Source organism: Trachurus japonicus, chromosome 5, assembly GCF_045865225.1.
Source record: "Trachurus japonicus isolate A0001 chromosome 5, Traja_1.0".
Taxonomy (NCBI): Eukaryota; Metazoa; Chordata; class Actinopteri; order Carangiformes; family Carangidae; genus Trachurus; species Trachurus japonicus.
In genome coordinates, this window is record NC_140911.1 from 35,924,694 (window position 1) to 35,944,976 (window position 20,283).

The 20,283-nt window shown below is 39.2% G+C and overlaps 2 protein-coding genes across 2 annotated transcripts; both read right to left on the bottom strand.

The window, feature by feature from the left end:
* Positions 1 to 1,367: 1,367 nt before the first annotated feature.
* On the bottom strand, positions 1,368 to 4,770 carry manbal (mannosidase beta like). Its single transcript, XM_085777729.1, has 3 exons — positions 4,602 to 4,770; positions 3,317 to 3,500; positions 1,368 to 1,809 (listed from the first exon to the last, which is right to left on the bottom strand). Exons 2-3 carry the CDS (start codon positions 3,464 to 3,466, stop codon positions 1,699 to 1,701), a joined length of 261 nt encoding a protein of 86 aa, XP_085633855.1. The 5' UTR covers positions 3,467 to 3,500; positions 4,602 to 4,770; the 3' UTR covers positions 1,368 to 1,698.
* A 599-nt stretch (positions 4,771 to 5,369) lies between these two features.
* On the bottom strand, positions 5,370 to 16,438 carry nfatc2b (nuclear factor of activated T cells 2b). The gene is made up of 10 exons (XM_085777767.1): positions 16,036 to 16,438; positions 14,363 to 15,332; positions 14,062 to 14,233; positions 13,262 to 13,464; positions 12,583 to 12,755; positions 12,099 to 12,239; positions 11,018 to 11,073; positions 10,570 to 10,702; positions 7,938 to 8,579; positions 5,370 to 5,892 (listed from the first exon to the last, which is right to left on the bottom strand). The coding sequence occupies exons 1-10, from the start codon at positions 16,157 to 16,159 to the stop codon at positions 5,846 to 5,848; spliced, it is 2,661 nt and encodes an 886-aa protein (XP_085633893.1). The 5' UTR covers positions 16,160 to 16,438; the 3' UTR covers positions 5,370 to 5,845.
* Between the last annotated feature and the right edge of the window lie 3,845 nt (positions 16,439 to 20,283).

Sequence of the window (20,283 nt, forward strand, 5' to 3'; positions counted from 1 at the left end):
AGGGATTAGTGATTCTGATCAAATATCCCAGATGTGGAGACAACAAATTACTTTGAATTGTTATTAGTAATCAATTTGAAGTGGGTAGCCTACTGCAATACAGATGTGAACATTATTAATTTAGAAGAGGTTCACTCTGCAATTTTAGGATTAGATGATAATAAATCATGTGGAGCTGAAAAGATAACTCCTGAACATCTAAAATATGCAAGCACTTGCTGACAGGTTTACTCAGTCATGGAACCCTGCCTGACTCTATGCTGTCTGTTTTATTAGTGCCTAGTTAAAACAGAGCAGGCAAATTTAAACAGTTTGGAGAACTACAGGCCAATTGCATTAGCCAGTAGCCTATTATCAAATGTTGTGGAGAAAATCCTCCTTAATAGGCTAGAAGAGTACATAATAACAAGTGACAACCAGTTTGGTTTTAAACAGAAACATGGCACTGACATGTGCATTTTTGCCTTGAAATAAATTTTGGACAAATATAACAGACAGAAAGAGCTTGTACGGTTCTCTTCAAGACTGCGCCACTGGCGCTCCAGTCTGTACGTGAGGGCTGATGTCTGTCCCTCTGGGACTATATCTGGTTGATAATGATGGCTATATTGTGATCGATGTTTGTTTTACATTGTATTGTTGCATTGTTGTTTTTATTGTCTGTCCTTTATGTACTTTTAGTCACTATGGACCTCTGGATTGTGTCCTTAATAAAGTCTCATTATTAAGTATTAGCAGTGTAAAGTGTCATCTGTTCTCGTAAAAAATTAGCAGCGTAAACAACTACTTATTACCCCATTTCATTATTATTAATCTGAGGATTCCTTTTTGAGTAATGAATTTATCTAGATACCTCAAATTTAAGGTCATGTCTCCAAATGTTTGGTCTAACCTAGTCTACCCTAACAAAATTGTTGATTAGTTTTTTGTGAATTGTACCAATCAAATGTGAATTTATATAACTAACTTAAATAAAACATATTATGTTTTAGTGTTGAATGCAGCGTTTCCACCTACTTATTACTAAACCCAGAAAATGCATTAATATATCTATATTGGCCACAATAACATGAATGAGTAGATCAATTGTTAACATTCATACAATACAAGCATAGGCCTAAAATGTAACGCAGACCAACTCAGTTGGTTTACTCTACCTTTTAATTCATCCTTACATGATCTGTGTGTGTTGTAATTTCTGTCTGAATATTGTATTCATGTAAACAAATGAAATGACATATTCCTTACCTGCATTAACAGTGGCTATTCTAGTGCCACACTGTAGCAAGGGAGATATTATACCCTGCCTTACAAAAGGAGTAGCCTACATAAGCCAAACTGAAATTTAACAATGAATATTAACTGGGTGAATGACTGCATAATGCTTTTAATTGTAATCCAAATACAATTGAATGAATTGATATTTCATTATAAAAGAAAATAAATGCAAAACATACATCCAATAAAATATGTGACAGTCAGCAAATACTGTAGGAAATTGGTTCTTGTAATACTGTGTTGAAAGAGAGTAGGACACAGGTCATGGTCATTCTTGAGTGCCTCAAATTCAAAGAATAGTGTTTCATGTAACTGTAGTGCTTACTGTATGGCTATTTGAAAATGTTGACTGTCGCATGTCGCTGATTATTATACACACACATTCACACAAGCAGGTAACAAGTACACATACAGAGCTGTCTATCGCTTCTTTTTGCTCTCTTTCTTTGGTTTCTGTCGAATCTGAGGTGCTGGTCCTTTAGGTTTCTTCATCTGTTCAGCGGGCTTGCCATCAGTGGATTCAGTGTCCTCCTGTAGAGCAAACACATGAAGCAAATGACACCCTGCAATTTCAAAATAAATCTCCTGAGTCATTGAAACGTGTTGTGAAAACACATGACTGCTAAGCATGGTTAGATAAGTGTGTTTTGAGGATGTATTTGGAATAGCCTACGTGTTTTCTCACTGACATTAAGTATACGGTATTTAGTATTATTTTCCATCATCACTGTGTTTGCACATAGGATGTTGGTAATTTATAATACCGTGCACATGTTTATTAAACAGTTAATATAACATTTCCCTTTTTTAGCTATCTCAATGTCAAATTAATCTGAATTAAATGGACAGTTAAATTAAATTCCCAGAACTTTTGGACACACACGCACCAAACAAAAGAAATTCAAGTGTTTCAGCACTTTCTCTCTCTCAGCAGTCTTTCTGCAAGTACAATCTTTCCTGTTGTTCCAGCAGGGACAAATGACAGCAGGATAGTGTAAAGGATGAAATAGCGACATACTGTGGAGAGTAATCAGTGCATCTGATGACAATGTCTGAAAATAGAATAATTAGAAAGTGGATTTAATTGCTCTCGTCTATAAATAATCTCTCCTGACAGTTGTTAGTGTAGAGATTGAGAAAGTAGCCCTTAGTGGCTCTGTCTTCAAGAATAAGATACTCAGCACCATTCTTTCTGACGGATGTCTCTTGTCTCTGTATTCTAGATAGAAATTTTTCAGATTCCGTCAGATTTTTGCACAAACTGTCAGGCCACCATGCAGATGTTTTTTAAAGTTTAAGCACCAACTAAAGGAATTCTAAATGAATTATAAACTGCAAGTTGCACATTGTATTTAACAATGGTGTTATATGTGTCTGATAAAACACAGCCACTTGCATTCACTAAAGACTAGAACCCTAGTATGTGAACCTGGCGGAGTTATAACTGTGATGTCCTCTTGAGTTAAAGCAATCAACTCAAACTCATGTTGCCATACTGAGGGAAAATGAAGCATTCATAAACAAAGAGTCTGAATACAGTTTTCAAATTGACTAAGCATTTGATTAGTACTACTATCTTAGTTCCACACCTAAAACCTGTGGCTCAAATCTATGAGTCGATGACAGCAGTCTTCTGATTATCAGCCATTTTTTTTCCTAATGGAAGAATGAATTGGACATGAGGAGAGCAACTAATGTGTTTTGAAGATGTATTTGGGTTTAAAGGTAAGGGCAATTCCAATTGTCCTTTACTGCAACATTTTGTTTTTTCACATTATCCCTTATCTCTCTGATATAATCTATCAAAAATGGTGCAAAATCTCATAAAATATACAACTGAAAGAAAGTGATTCAACAGAGAAACTCAAATTTAAAACAATAACATCCAATTGGCAAATGCATCAAAGCAAACACTTCATAGAAGCACTTTGTAATATTGCAAGAGATACAAATTAAATCATCTGGGAAAACACAGTTCAAAGAGAAACAGACTTGAGCACAATGCCCACACCTCTCCTCTTGGTGTCTGTCTACCTACCTGTTCATGCCCCTTTGATGTGGGGAAGATGACAGCCAGGATGCAGATGAGCTGGAAGATGGCACCCAAAAACAGCCCATAGCGTAGCAGGCTCTCCAGAAAGGTGGGCTCAGGCACCTCTGGAGGGGACAGATCCAGGTCAGCAGACATGATGCTATTGATCGGCTGATTGATCTGCTGGTCCCTGTGTAAACGACAAGCACAGGATTACAAAAAGTGGAATAGAAGGGTCATTGAGGGGATCTCTTCGGGTCACTAAATGCTCTTAGTGCCTTTCCCCGATATGCAATGAATAGGCTACCTTGTTTTCCTCAAGAAATTGAGGGATTAAATAAAACCAATTACATACACAGCTGAATAAACTTCCATGTGAGTTAAAAATATTGCAATTACTATCACATACAAATACCAAAAGCCTAGATGTGACAATGACAATTTTTTATTTACATTGCCTAAATAATTACTTGATGATTGAAATAACTGCAGGTTATATAGTCAGCAATAGACTGACAGTTTTTCTAGTTCATTAAATGGCTCAAAATGGTTAAAAAAATGGTTAGGGTCGCGTTAAAATTGTACATTAATGATAATAATGCTTTATTGCAAGGTTTCTCACCTTCACAAACATAGTCATAATCATTTCGTTTTCTTAATTGTACCTTGCATTTTTTTTTCTTTTTTTTTCCAAGTGTAGGCTATATTCCAAAGTAAATAACAAACCATAAAATAAACAGACAAGCATATGCAAATAATAAATAAGTAAGTTAATAATAATAATATAATAGAATAAACTAACATCAACTAGGCCTAATGGCAAAATAAGCGGTGGTGCATGTATGCGTGTTCATGTATCTGTGTGTGTGTATGCATGTGATATTGTATCCATTATATGATAATAATGGATACACAGAGCATGCTTTATGTAACTTTCACAGATATTTCTTCTAACATCTGAGAAACTGTAACCAGCCAACTATTTGAATGAAAACTGGACCAGACTAAACGATTATCAAGCTGCAATGAGAGGCTATATCCTTTTAATTATCTTGCAATACTAGCCTACTCATTGCAGCTCCACTTCCTATTACTAGTTTAAAACAATCAATATTGCAACAAAGTACACATTATTCTGTTGTCATGAATTTGACAAATTGGCTAGGCTACGTGTTATCGTTAAAACGGAGACAACACACACAGGGTGATACAGTTTCCAACACAGAGATTTGAGCTCGGTAACATCAGCTGTAATGTTGCGACCTTTAGTTTCTGTGGAAGAAAACCTTACCAGTGGCGGGAATGTGTCGCTCTCCCTCCTCGTTACAGGAATGCAACCGTTACAACAAACAAGGGGAAAAATAAATATAAGACTGTGATAAGCTATCCTGATAAATGTTTATGAGATGTAGCCTACAAAGAGGGGGAAACGTTCCCTCTGCCTTCCGGAAGTGACATCATCAATCTATGACCCGTTTGCAAAAATTTTTTTCCTGCTATGGCCAGGCAAAGACCCGCCTTACTAGGCCTCTGATTGGCTTATCACGATGCCCTCGACTCTGACGGTTAGGTTTAGGCAAAGACGGTTGGTTTAGGCGTGTGAAGGGAGTGGTTAAGGTTAGGGTAAGATGCAGGGATAGGCTTAGCCTTGCAGAGGCAGCCAATCAGAGGTGGAGTAAGGCGGGTCTTGGCGCGGCCATAGGTGGCCATAGTAGGAAAAAAAACATCGCGACCCGTTTCGACCATAGACTGTAGGTAAATGATTGGTTTGAAAATGTCGCCCCCTAAAGTTCATGTTGAACCACTACATTCTGATATCAAAAAAAGTCCTATAAAGTCCTTTATCATATATTATGTTTACTTGAAAGCTCTTGATATTTTTGATTATCATCATTTTCCTTAACTACCGGATGGTTTATTATCATATTTTTTCAATAGCCTAAAGATTTTCCTTACTGACACATTTATAAATTTAAATTCATAAAAACAAATTTAAATGTGAATTGATTGATATAATCTAAAATCAATAGTATTTGAGTATTTGAACAAACACACTGGCTCATATAAACAAATTTTATTTATTTAATAAAATATTTTATACATGCTTACAAGGAGTCTTGTACAAATATATGAACAGAGAGAAGTCAAACAGGTTAAAACAAAATCACATTAAAAACATACAGTATAGTAGGTATAAAATCATCTTGGCTAAAGCTAAACTGTCTGAATGTAAGAAAGGAACAGAGAGATTACTTATTTTTATGTAAAAAGTTGTAGCTGAGGACTGAGACTGGACACTGAAAGTTTCACAGAAACATGATGTAATCTTGAAATAAAATATGACAAAACCCCTGATAGATTAGTTTCTATTGTTTGCCTTAAGATGTTTCCACCAATTTGGTCACATCTTTTTTCTTTAAAAGTCTTACAAGTGAAAGCTTCCTATGAGACAAAAAGGATTTGAGATTTAAAGATTATGTTTACAGCTTAATCTTTGAATGGGATGGACAACAGGGCTTCTGTCGGCCTCCAGGTTCACTCTCCGTTGTGGCCTCTCAGGTCCCTTCTTATGATGTCGTTCACTGCAAAACATTCAGAATAAGGGATGAGCAACTTCACAACAGTGTAGATGTAGAAACAAAACAAAAACAGGATTATTTTAAATGAAATCTGTCATGACAAGGCTCCAGACTGCTTCATCTACTTCTTTCTTTAACACTAGTGAAATGTAGAAGAGGCGACTCAAAGAATCTGAAATCTGTCATCACAGGTTGTAGGCCAATGTGTGTGAGGATCATGAAGAAAAGGAAATGTTAATATTTACTTTGCTAGTCAATTTACGGTGTGCGCCCCTAGGGGCCACTGTGCTCCTAGTAAAAAAAGTTATTCTGGATCTAAAGGTTTCAAATTTATTTGTTTTATATTTACAATCTCTTAAATTTCTTATGGGATGCATATTCCTTTTGAACACAGTATCTTGGATGTAATCTGTAACTTAGTCAGAGGAATACAACCACGAGGCACTAATTCTCGTTTGCAATTAAAATCTGGTTTTTGGGGGTCATTTCATTCTTGTTTGTGAAGCTTCGCTGCCGAGTGATGACAGGAAATGAGGGGGGTGGAGTGAGATGGGGTGCCCACCAAGGCTCAAACCACTGGGAACTTTGAGGTTTGTGGTTGGCGCCTTAGAAGGCAAAACCACCACGGTGTCCCCTGACATTTTCTAATTTTACACATAAATCTATCTAAAGATATCTTGCAATCTCAGCATTGATGTTGTGAAATATTGCAATTACATCAATGACCACAAGATGTCTCTAAACATCTTTCTACACAGATTATCAAAAACATCAATACATTTTCAACAATCATTTATCAGAAAAAACAAAAACATTATTAATACTACAGTAGGCCTATTATTACATATTACATATAAACTGAAGAAACAATGACTTAAGGAAAATAAGACACAAACACAATAGTGTATTTTGGTTTATCTGCTTCTGATGTTCAGCAAAACAGATTGTCCGTTTACCAAACTCTCACTACCACCCCAGCAAAACAAAAGGTCATTGTTACTTTCTTTCGTCTTCTTTTCCTTCTTTGCCACAGGTGTGTCTGCATATATTTGCCTATAGAGTACACTTCCTGTTTCTGTCTTCCATCACAGAGTTGTAAACAGAAACTTTCCACCACAGTGAATGAGGTTGGTTGTAGATTGCTTGGTCTCTCACTTCATGCTGCTGATGTTGCTCCTTTCTTCTCTGAAGTTAATAAGAGTACTAACTTCAGATATTTGGGAATTAAAGAGAATTTTGCTCACATTTCTATTTCTGTAGATGCAAAACTTCTGCAAGTGTGAGTGTTTACATGTGTGTGACAGAGTGAGAGTCATACTGAAACAGACAGGAAAGTGGATAGAAAGGCCCAAACGTAAACCACAAGGCGGGATTTGCAAGCAAACAGTTGCAGCATGCTTGTATGCATTTGCAGACCGGACCACAAATACCTTTGCCCCAGGTTTCTACATTTCATTGTAATTCCTGTTATTTTTTAGATGTTTCTAAGTAGTGTATTCTCCCATTTTCAAGTGTCAGCCAAACATTTGAGCAAAATCAAATAAGATAAACCAGGAAATCAAACAAATCCATTGGAAACCAATACACTCAACCGTACACTCAAACCCTGAGTGACTGACTGACTTAGAGAATGTGAATTTATTGCCAATTATTTTCTACAATTACAAAATGTTATCTTATTGGTCATACAGTAAACACAAACAAATTAAGGCGTATAGACATTTTTTGGTTTGTTTATATACCTACTTGACGTTTTCACACTTTTCCTCATAGTTCAAACTGGCCTTTTCTAACGGGTTAGAAAGGTGAGGTTTGCTCGCTCTGCAGCCAGACTGTTTACTCTGTCTAGGTATATTAATACTATCTGTAATAGAGCATATTTCAGATGAAAAATATTAGTAAAAAATTAAATTTTTATTTAGTGTAGGCTACTATACTGTTTGTTGAAAGTAACAAGAATGCTTCTCTCAGAGAGGTATGAGGGACAGAGTTGATTCAGACGACCTTTGACAATTTGCATTTCAACAGTGTGTTAAAGTTCTACTCACCGTCCTCCAGGTGGGTATAGCTGAGGTTCTCTTGTTTGACTGTGACCCTTTCTGGAGCCCGTTCCTCATAGTTTCCTCTACTCGGTTCTATCCGGCATACGACCTTTCCTTGAACTTGACCTTGACCTTGACCTTGGATGTGTCTTGAAGGCGGCGACTTTCCCAGTGGCAGCGTCGTCTGCATAAAACTCTGATGATGTCTCGACACCAAACAGGCCTCAAATGAATCACCAACCTGAGGCCCTTCGCTCAGTTTGCCCACGGGGGCTCTGGCACCGACACACTGACTGGGAGTGGAGGCAAGGTGGGAAGCCAATGGGGAACCACCAAGAAGGGTAGTACTACTGCCACTATAATGTTGGTTTGCAGTGTGGTACAGGACGGGACTGTTGATCATAGTGCCGGCTCTGGACTGGTAATAGACTGTTTGGTCATCGGGTGGATTAGGTGTCAACATGCAGGCTCTGGGGTCTGCAGTGGCTAGATGATACAGTGTTGGAGAAGCACTCAAGGCTTGAAGGTTGTTTTCCTGCTCCAGGTGATGGTGATAGAGTGACTTCACCGATAGGCCAGTCAGTGACAGATTATCTGAGTATCCATATGTATTCAACTGGTAGTCATCCACTGGCTCGGCTTTAATGGCTGAAAAAAAACAAATGAACAAAAAAATGATCTCTCATGACAGATTAGACCCGGTCTATCATCAGCACCTTGTGGAGACTGCAAGAACCCTAACCCCACTCCTAACCCTAAACTGTCAGGTTCCGTGACAGCTTCTACCCAACCGCCAACAGACTGCTGAACACACAAAAATAAACACACACATCACACTTCACACACCACAATGTGCTGAGTAGATCCCAGCCACACTGTGCATTGTGTGCAATCACACCATGCAGTGCAGTATGCAGCAACATTTTTAAATTTAATTTAATTTTTATTATACCTATTCCACACATCTACATTTGTACTTGTACTCATTTAGTATTTATATATTTTTGTACTGTTTCTTCTAACCTGTTTTTTTTTTATTTACAGTATTTTTTATGTATTATTTTATTATGGCCTAATGTAAACGTAATTTCATTGTGCAATACATCTTGATGTAATCTATCTATCTATCTATCTATCTATCTATCTATCTATCTATCTATCTATCTATCTATCTATCTATCTATCTATCTATCTATCTATCTATCTATCTATCTATCTATCTATCTATCTATCTATCTATCTATTCTGTGCACTGCTTAAAAAAAACAAAACGTGGTGGCTCTTTTTCACCCACAGGTAACATAACCTGACTATGATAACATGATGATGTTTGGTATAGTGACAATACAGTATAAAAGCTGAGGCTCATGTTTTATAGGTATCTAGCCAAAAACCAAAGCCCTGAGCAACTGGATTTGGACCTGCTGGCTCTTACGTAAGGAAAACCAGGGACTCACCAAAGTCATTAGAATTGTGAAGTTTGATGGCAATCCGTTCAATACTTTACAGTTTTTCTCAGCCGCTTTGGTATTTCTCAGAAATTCTCAAAACTACTTGTTCAATTTTCACATCATTGTGTCACATCAGAACATCCCTCCAGAGTACTGATAACATGACTAAGCAATTTGACTGTTTTATCCACACACAATGACACAAGGACTTGTCATTCTGATGGCACTGACATGTTCAGTGACACAGATACAGGTATTTACTTTTGAGGGATGAACTAAGGATTTTGACCAAGTGACTGGCTTTTGCAGGTAATCCATGGTGTTCTACTATTTGTATGAATTGTTTAGAGAAATGCACTTACTGTTTTGCAAATGTCGAGGATGATTCGAGAAATGTACCAACGCGACTGAGAAAAACTGTATTGTTTATTTACAGTAATCCTGGAACAACTTTAATTTATACTTTAATTACCTCTCTTTGATCACCCTTTTTAACCCAGGTTTGTGTTTCCTGAAATGCTTTTTTGAAAAGTGCTTAACAGTAGTTTTTTTTTTTTTTAGATATGAGTATCACATGCAGATAAAGAGAGCTTATGAAAGACAAGGTTTTTCCCTTTAGAAGTGAGAGTTGCCAACTCAACCAACCCACATGTTGCATTTGTTGTGGATGTGGTTAATTGCAAACAGCAACTGAATGATCGATTTCTTGAGATTGGGACTGATTTCCCATGAAAATAATTAGAACATCAGTTAAAAATGAAGATCACAGCCAGATTGACGTTAGTTTGCATCATATTGAGCTCAGGTTTAATCTGATTTAATGTTGCAGTTTCCTGTAGTGTTTACTCAATCTAGTTTCAACAACCACTCAGAGCAATTTCTACTACCAGTCACATTCACACATCCACACAGAAACTTTTTCTACCATACACACACATTCACACACACGCCCAATACGTAGATGAAACCACCAACCTTCTCCTCCTTATTACGTAACAAAGGGTATGGACACATTAGCCTCAACTTCATAACCATTTTGAGGTTTCATTTAGTAAGTCTCTCAGCATGATATTTCTGTTGTCAGAGTTGACAATAATATTTCCTCACAACACCGGCCAAAATGTTCTCCACCTTCCCACCATTTGAGCTTCTAATTGTCTTGCTGTATTGAGTAAACAGACATATACCTATCTCAGGAGTGTAGATGAAGTGCTGAGGCTGACTGCGTTTCTTCTTCCCGTTGATGACATAGAAGTTGACTTTGGCTGGGTGGCAAATGGTCTGATCACGATACCGGGGGATCTCAACATACAGCATGTTCTATTGCAACATAGAAGATAAAAACATCAGAGAAACTCGCATGTAGCAATAGGGGGGTGGGGCCCTGCCCCAGATGTCTCCTTTTTGAGTTTCAGATAAAAATCTGCACTAAAAATATCACTTTGAACATGGTGAAGTGGTGGTAGACAGAAAGTGTGTTCCTAGACTTTGTGTTTTGCTTTCTGTTTTGACTGCGTGTGAATTTTATTTAAAACAATGTTGATTTGACCAAAAACAAAAGTGTAACGTTGGCTCTGTAGAGTATGTTATTGCCTGAATTCCTTTGTTAGTACAGGTTAGAGGAAATCTACTCACAGCTTGAGTTTTTTCTCTGTCAACGGTGGCCTCCACCTCCCAGACTTGCTTCCCATCTAAAAGCAGAGGGAATACGGAGTGTAAATATTGAAGTAGCGGAAGTTTAATAGTTTGACATTTTGTTGCTTTCTCACTGAATTAGATTGTAAATTTGATAGCATGTCTGACAAGAAATGTAGATGCCATGAGCAGGTGCTTATCTTATCTTAGCTTAACTTAATTTAACTTAGCATAGCTTAAAGACTTTGGTTGTTTGCCCTGCATATTGTTTGTTTGATCCCTACAAAAGACAAAAGATAAAACCGACAAGTTTGCACTGCAGATTATGTGCCGAGCAAATGCAAAGAAAGCAAATGCACATCATGGAAAACATCAAGACATAAAATGCATATTTGATCGAGTACATAATGCATCTGTAAGACATCAATACGCTTTTTAATTTAATGTATAGAATGAGAACACTTATATACAAAGACAGTGGAAAACTGGTGTCTCTTTTATGTCTGGTTTAATGTTTCACTCCCACCCCACTTTTTACTTGATGTTTCTGTTTTCTACCCACGCTTACAAAAAAAAACAAAGCCTCTGCTCTGGGCCTGAATCTTTATCAGTCTGTCGAACCACATCCTGTTGCATAAAACCCCGCACCAAGCAACAGGGAGGCTTCTTTTTACATGCAGACAACTGTACCCATCGTGCTCTCAAACCATGTAAACCAACAATTGTGTGTGGGCAGATGGTGCAGTGACGAGGTGAGAAATTTCCACATGGTAATAAATACAAATTGTTTGCTCCTGTAAGGCAGTAAAAGTTTTAAGTTATGGTTGATTTTGTCTGATTTAATTGTGGGGGTTGGTGGAAGATGTGCGTCACTGAAAGGGTAGCTGTTGTTGCCTGGTTGATATGCAAATAATGCAAAGAATATAAATACGAGTAGGAAAATGGACTCGAGCAGGATATACGGAGGTCGGTGTGGGTGTACAAAATATTAGTCTATTTTAATCATAGTAATAATCACTCTCACTGACATGAGAGCTGTGGGCTAACATCACTTGGTCAGAGGTTTTATTGGTTTCCTCACCTTGTGTCTTCTCAGAGAATATCACCTTGGAGTCAGGTGTGAAATTTTGTCCAGTGAGGACCATCTGGTGACCACCGAGTACTGAGCATCGGTCCAGGTCCTGCCTCTCGACTGCTGGGAGCTCCATTGCTGAGCGTTGAGCTGAGGAAACAGTAGCACATAGTTGTGTGAATACGTAACCAAGCAGGAGTAAGAAAACATCTGGAAGGAACAGGACATTTGGCCACTCAGTGATGATCAAAATCAAAAGAGTTGCTGTGTTGACTAGTATATCCTGGGGAACATGCATAATAAAGCTGGCCTTTCCAACTTTTTTGTTTTACTTTTAATGGATTCAAATGGTATGTGTGTAACAGAAAAAATCTATGCAGTTTTAGACCGAAGAGGCAAATAGCAACAGTGGCACAAATAACTGGATGAAACTTCACACCAAATGAATCATAGGAAACAAAATTCAGTTTAGGACAAATTAAAGGTTCCTTACAACATTCAATAGGATCAGAGGAAGCTTGAAGAGACACGAGCTGTCCTCCAGGTTGAGGGATGTGGACACGAAACACCAAACGCACACGAGTGTTTTTTCGTCCAATGTCCGTCTCACCGTTCCTCAGTTCGATGTCTGCGTTTCTCAGTTTCAGGATCCCCACACAGTCGATCCTGTAAAGTGTGATAAAGCAGTACATAAAGTACTGTCTCCTTGATTGGTCATTTATGAAGAACTTTTTCTATCATAGTAGCAATTTTGTCTATGTTGCAGTTTCATGAGAGCACATGTATTTGCTGCTGTAAACACCCACTTTCTGGTTGGAAAAAAACCTCTGGCACGCAGGAAGTGATGCACTTCAAGCAGGCTACAAAACAATTTGTTGCTAGAATTAGCAGCAGCAATACCTACCATGGATTTAAAAGTATAAAGAGCAATTAATACACAGTTACTGTAAACTTAATAGATGGAAACTTCAAAGAAAAATGCAGCTGAGTTTACTGTATCTCAGCATCTTAAACTCCTGGAGACGAAATGCAAAAAATACCGCAGCGCTGATTGAAGATTGCTCAATCTGCACAAGGTCAGACAGTACGTGGCCATGTTCAGAGCGGCTCAGATTCACTAGCGACTTATTTTTGGTGAACATGTAAACCCACACCATCTCTGTTTTACTCACACCACTCTCATGTGGTTCTTTGGCTCAAGCGGGATCTCCAACACTTTGGTCCCGTTGATCACCCTCTCCATACTAGGTGTGGTGACGGTCTTCCCTGTGATGCGGTGGGCCTGGTAGAAGGCGTGGGGTTTCAGGAGCCTTTCGTCTGCCGTCCCTATGAAGACCTGCAGCATCAGCGGGACAATGCCTTCGTAGCCAAAGAGCTGGCGGGGGCAACAAAAGGCAATAACCTTAATCACAATAAATTAAATGAACTACCGTACTGTCAATGTGCCTGACTGTGGAGGAAATCCCTTTTTCCTGTGGGTTTGATTCGACAGGTCACTGTCTAACTGGCATAGCAAGAACACTGCTTTGCATGGCCCATTTACACAGCAGTGCCTGGCAAACCAGCAGTAGCAGCTTATTAATTAACTGTGTGTATAGTGTATAAAGCAGATCAATGCACCAATGTTTGTGTGGCATGTAAATATAGCTTAATTGTGATTATTGGTGTATATTGGTGTATAGGAGATTAAACAATATGTATCTTTAATAAATGATCCCTGTGTGAGCAGTGATGTGATTATGACACATGACTCTTTCATTCATTTGCATGACTGTCGCCTTTACATAAACACTTTATCCAGGAAATACCACTCCACATTTACAACCTCTTACTCCCACTCATACTCTTCTATCCCACAGCGCTGACAGTAATGAAAGATGAGAAGTGAAGGTAAACTTTTTTTTTCTGTTTCCTCCCTTGCATTCACATGTCTCACGCAACCCTCATGCCCTCAAAGAAACAAAAAAAGTACCTGAACTTCCGGGTGCCCCCCCTTAGGAGTCTTTACAGCTCCTCGGCTGCCTTCAGTTTCATAGTGAGCTCTGTGGTGAGATCTGGGTTGCTGCTGGATCAGTAGTTCATATTGACCAGATTGACTGGGCAGTGGCCACTCTAAAGAGGGAAGTGGATCCACGGAGAGACGACTGGGGGAAAAGGCAGAGAGAATTCAATAAAAATTCAAAATAGACGACAAATTATTAGTTTGTGCCAACAGTCAATTATTAGAAAGACATACGTTGTCTGTACATCATGAAACAAGACAAACAACACACCTGAATTGTGTGTGATGGACCTGATGTGGAGGCCACACAGCTGGGACCATATATATGGTGTCAGATTTGAGCTCGTGTCCAGCTCTGCCAATCCTCTCCTGCTCAATGGGCCAATCATAAAGCTGCCCATATGCACAGTCCTGTCTCTGGGCCTGCTCATGTGCAATTCGCCCCGCTACGGACGGCACCGCTCTGGATAGACCAGAGTTGAGGCCAGAGGCCCAGTCCTCCTCCAGGCACGAGGAGGAGGAGGTCTGAACTTGACCATGAAACTCAGCCTGGGATTGAAGTTGCTGGTGGAGGTAGAGGGATCCCTGCTGCTCATGGGGCGATGGGATGGGGCTGGGGCTTCTGGAGCGCTGCTTGACGGGAGTGCCACCCTGACAGGAATGGGCCTGGTCATAGGCGCGCTTACCATGCGGTGAGGCAGAGCGAGAGCGCTGGTGCGGAAGTTGCGCTGTAGCATGCTTGTGCTGTGGCAGGAGATAGGTCTCATCCGTGACGCTGTTGCGAGGTGAAGCTCCTGGAGAGGAGTGGGCAGAGGAGGTGTGGATGCCCTGGAGGCCCGGGCACAGGTCTAAAGCAGACAAGCCCACGCCGTAGCCAGCCCCGTTGGAAGGAGAGACACAAGGCGATGTGACGGGAGAGTACGACTCCGCTGGCCATCCCGTGGACGAGTTGCTGCTGGCAGGGCTTACGCACTCTCTGTAAGCTCCACGGACTCGGGAGTTGGGGCTCAGCTCCAGCGTCTGCGAGCTGAGGGAGTCGCCAGATGGGGTGATCTCGATTCTGGGGCTGGGGGCGGGGATGTTCCTCGATGTCAACCCCAAGGAGTCAAACACAGCCCCTGTCAGGATCTCTGTGGTGGTGCACTGAGTGGAGGGGTTCTGGTTGGAGGCGTATGCTGTGGGATCGTCGACCACCAGCAGAGGAGGCTGGTTGTTACTCTGAAGGAGAGCACTTGGATCATCTGTCAATATGAAAAGAAAGATTAATTTGTGCAGTCATGTTCACAGCACTACCACCTCACAGTACCCCTCTAACCCCTATAGTATTTCGTTTGTTTATTCAAATCTAATTAATCCTGACTTTGAATGAATGAATGGATTCTCCATATACTGGACACTAGATTTCTCATGCTGTATTGTGCAGTCTTTTATTGTTGTTTCATTATCACTCCTCTGTAAGTAAATATCAGACCAGAAAGGTTTTCATAAATCAAACTCAATCTTTAGATGAACACAGAGAGGAGAAAACTGACTTGTGCTATCAAAGTCTGAGCAGTGAAGGTCAAACATCAAGTGGAGTAGAGCGAGAAACGTGCTGCTGAGTGCAGGTGGAATAGAAATCTCCTCTTAAACAGTGAAAACAGTGATAAACACACTGCTCGGTTGACAATTGTTTTTTAAGATAAAGATGCTCATTTGGAAGAGAAGAGGGTTGATTTGGCCTTTTAAATGGAGGTGAAAGGAGGATTTCAGGGTAACATCAGTACATGACAGCTAAGTACTCCCTCAGCCACTTAATTACAGCTAAATACAAACTCAACACACATCCACCATCTTTACAGCACGATAATTAAGCAGAGACACAACTGATAACGACCTAATTCAAATGGGGGTTTCATAATTATTCTCTAATGCAGAATAAGTGTTGCACACAGACACACATACCCTTGTCACAGCCATCACGAAAATCCTCTTCGGGTGGATTATACAGGAACAGGTCGGAAAAGTCCAACTCGTCCTGCATGTCTTGACCCATGCTGTCAGTGAGCCCCAAACCTCTAGAAGTCATCTCCAGCTCTCAATATACAATTTTCCCCTCGACCGGTACCTTAACTATTATAGAACTATTGTATAAAAACTTTAAGAAACTTTTTTCAGCTAATATCAGCTCCTTGTACAGGCTACGGGATGAAAGAGATGTTTTTTTTTGTTTTCCCCAAGATGCGTTTTAATCACTAGCAGCCGTTCAAGTGAAACATCCAGCACCGCGACATGAACAAGTGAGAGGTAAGAGGCGCTTCCTGTCTCTGCAGATGGTGACAGGCACAACCTGCGTGTGCGTGTGTGTACTGACAGTGCAGCTCGTTCAACACCTCCCAACACGCTAATTCATTTCCTTCTTCATGAGTCAAGCAAGGTGATGTATACGTATGTAATACAGGTGAAACAAAATTACACCCGAGACCATTTGCATGTAGCTTATTGATTCACGTAGGCTACCTAATGATTCAATCGACTTTGTTTTTAGCTTATAACCCTGCTTTATGTCCAATATTTTCTTCTTTTTATTTATTTGTTTATTTATTTATTTATTATACTTATTTATTTGTTCATTTTTATAGCCTCTCATTTGTTTAGTATTTTTTGTCAAATAAATAAAACAGTGTATTACAGATTTTTCTTTTTTCTATTTGTGTAGTATGCTAAATGGATTACACACACGATTTTGCATATATAACTCAAAAATATAAATATAACTTAAAAAAAAAACACTTTGTGTCACAGTCAAATAAGAAAGTAACTGTTGGCAGCTTTTGGCCACTAAGTGGCAGTATTGTACAATTTTAACCTAAAACACGTGTTGATGCTGAGTTTAGGGCCCAATTCAACCTAGGCGACCTTTTAGCAGTCAGTGTAGCAATGGAGATACTGAATTATAGTTGTGGTTTTGATATTTTGTCCCCAGCCCCACACAAAGCTTGTGGATATTTAGCAGACACTTTCAGTTATTTACAAATGGTTATAGTATAGTACAATACAATATTACAGTAATGTTGTTCATATAGTGTGGTGTATTTTTCCATAATGTTGCGTATGATATTTGAACATTTTATTCCACCGTACTGAAACGATCACATGATAATACTGCATCTGTACCTTTGTTGATCTGTAGTGTTCAGTAGTAGTTAGCACTGCCTTCTTGTTCATGACGGGTCATGAGTTCAAACCTCTTTAGGGCCTCACCTTACCTCACCATGTTATTTTCAGGTTCAGCTTGATTTATTTCCACCCAGCTAAACAAACAGATTGATTTTCCCCTGAGAGCAAGAAAGGTTCTTGGTTCGAACCCTGGCCTCGGGGACCTTTCTGTGCATGTTCTCCCTGAGTCTATTACTGTAGTTCCCTCCCGCTTTCCCCCACAGTCAAGAGTAATTAGGGGCCAGGCAGTGTAAGCTGCCGGGAACTATTGTTTTCCCCAGTATTCTTCTGCTTCTTCTTCCTAAGAAATCCTACTTCTAATACATGAAAAATCACCAAACTTTGCACAAAGCTCTGGTCCCATGCCAGATTTACTCAACTCCAAGCACATGTCAAAAAATTGTCAATTTTTTAGAGTCATGGTTGATGAAGTTTGGCAATTAAGAATTTTAATTTAAAGCAGAAGTAAGCGATCCGGTCTTTTTGGCTAACTTCTTGTCAGCCGATGGAGTTAGCAGTCCCCGCCCTCGTCATGGATCTATTGGTCCTCGTCCCTACATCACCACATTCACGCGCATCCCTTGGCTGCACACACAGAGAGGACCGTCCCTTTATGCCGTTCTCTCTCCTCATTGGATAAAGGTTGTAGGATACAAGGAAAGTTTTCTCCTCGGCTTACAGCAGAGCAGAGTGACTGACAGACCTGTGTTTCGGACCAAACACAGACCAAACACTCTATGTAAGTGATTGCCGTCGGAAGATGCAACTATTTAAGACTTATATTAACACAAAAATTCCGCTTACTTCTGCTTTAAAAAACTGAATTTTTGAAAACATTTTGAATTCTGCCCTCATGGAATGTAAGAATGGCATTTCTAAACATCAGATTTTTTCTTATGAAACAAATCACCAACATTTATATTCTGTCAAGATGCACTGTATTATCAAATTTTTGTCTTGATAACAGAATTTTTGACAATAAATGAAATCTGTCCTGACAACTGCTGCCTGGGTGGTGACTACCTGAGTCCATCTGTGAAGCCACACGCCAGGTTGCTTTTCCAGCCAATTTGCTCAGTGAGTTAGGTGGTGATTCTTGATGTCAGACAGAGAGTTCAAGTCCCAGCTAGGGCGGAATCAGGCAAAATGGACACGATCAAGCCAATATTCTTGTTGTCTACCTGTTTTGTCTCTTGTTACTCAAAATTGCCTAAATGTGTCCAAAACTGCCTGGCCCCAACCACTGCTGCAAAGCAGCTTTAATATGCATTTAGGTTACCTGGCAACTGTAAAACTGCCCATACAGTAGATGTGAATGTTGAGTGTGTGAGGTTGTTTGTTTTGCTATATCAGCCCTGAGATAATTTGGCGGCCTTTCTAGGGTGTACCCTGCCCTCAACCTATGTCAGCTGGGATCGGTAAATTTCCTTTAATTCTCGTGATTGTAATATGTAAATTATATTTATTTATTATTATTTACTTGCAAATTCCAACTTCCAACACATCTTTAACTGAAATACAGTAGCCTATAACTCATCTGTCACTAATATGAATAAGATGAGAAAACATGACAAAGTTCATTTTATAGTTTCTCCAACATTTAAATTGCTTTGATTTATTAATACAGTAAATACCCTACTTAGTTTTACTTCAGAATGTTTTGCCCTTCATCTAAGGGGCTTTAACCAGTCCTCCTGACCTGTGAGGCATGTAACCCCTTCACATGTTAATGTCACCTGAGGTCACATGTGAGTGTACAGGTCACATGTACGTAAGTCATGTGAGAGTCACAATTGAATCAAGGTGTGAAGTGGTGTGCAACTGCAAAGGAAGGATATCAGGACAACGATGAGTGGTCTGTCCTCTATGTGCAAAAAAGAAACACATGAGTTGTCAGCCGCTTTCTTTAAACACAGATAAATAAATTATAATAAATAAATTATATATATAAGGACCTACTTAATTTAGCGATTTACAAGAGAAAACCCTACATTTAAAATTGCACTTAAGTAAAAGTACAGAAATATTATCAGCAAAAAACAGAGGTACACTGTTTGGTGTTCAGGTCACAAAGTAAAACTGTTTGTAAGAAAGAACTTTCATGATTTCCTTTTCATGGAAGTTCATCTGGAAGTCTGTCATAAAGTGTAATTAGGTCTGAAAAAATGTTGGTCTTAGCACCAGTACACAATAGAAAACATGGAAATATACATGCAAAGGAAACATTTTTCAGTACTGAGTAAATGCACTGGACCCACTTGTGCTGGACCACATGCTTATTCTATTTTTATAGGAACAAAGAGAGAGAGAGAGAGAGAGAGAGAGTTGTTAAGATGCTGAAATGCACATTCACAACTTCCATTTCTGTTTCCGCTCCTGTTGTAGGATTTATTTTAAGTGTATTTTTCACGCTAAATATAGCAGACTGTGTACAAGCTCCTCACCTCCTAACTCCGTTTCTTAACCTAAACCAACCCCATTAATCTCAGAATACAGTAACAATGGCAAATAATATTGTGTAACATGATTTTAAGATTGTAGGATTAGGTTGATATGATAAGCCACCTACTCAAACAGATTAGATAAGATTTAAAAATACAATGTGACACTCTCTGACACTACTCACAAAAAGGTACGTACTAGGTATATTGGGTTTATGGATGAAATTTCAGAATGCACCTTAAGTGCCCTATAACCTTTACAAGTGAAATAGATTTGACCTTCTCTAAACTTTTGAATGAACATGTCCAACTGTTCAATAGTATTTACAGTATAACATAACATGCTGTTCTCTAACAAGGTGATGAACTGCAAAAATCAAAACAACATTCTGAACCATGAATCCACCACTAAATGTTCTGTTTTTTTAAACAGTCCTCTTCATCAAGCTGTTCACATTTTGACATCATGAGAACAAGTCGACACCTACAGTAACAATCCATCAACAGTACTTGGCCATGTGGAGGCTTCAGACTCTATGTTCTAATAGGGAAA

Coding starts and splice junctions, on each gene's coding strand:
- manbal (XM_085777729.1), bottom strand. CDS start 3,466: ATGTCTGCTGACCTGGATCTGTCCCCTCCAGAGGTGCCTGAGCCCACC. Junction 1,810..3,316: donor CATCAAAGGGGCATGAACAG/GTAGGTAGACAG, acceptor TTTGCTCTACAG/GAGGACACTGAATCCACTGA.
- nfatc2b (XM_085777767.1), bottom strand. CDS start 16,159: ATGACTTCTAGAGGTTTGGGGCTCACTGACAGCATGGGTCAAGACATG. Junction 11,074..12,098: donor ATTCTCTGAGAAGACACAAG/GTGAGGAAACCA, acceptor CTCTGCTTTTAG/ATGGGAAGCAAGTCTGGGAG. Junction 10,703..11,017: donor ACAGAGAAAAAACTCAAGCT/GTGAGTAGATTT, acceptor ATGTTGCAATAG/AACATGCTGTATGTTGAGAT.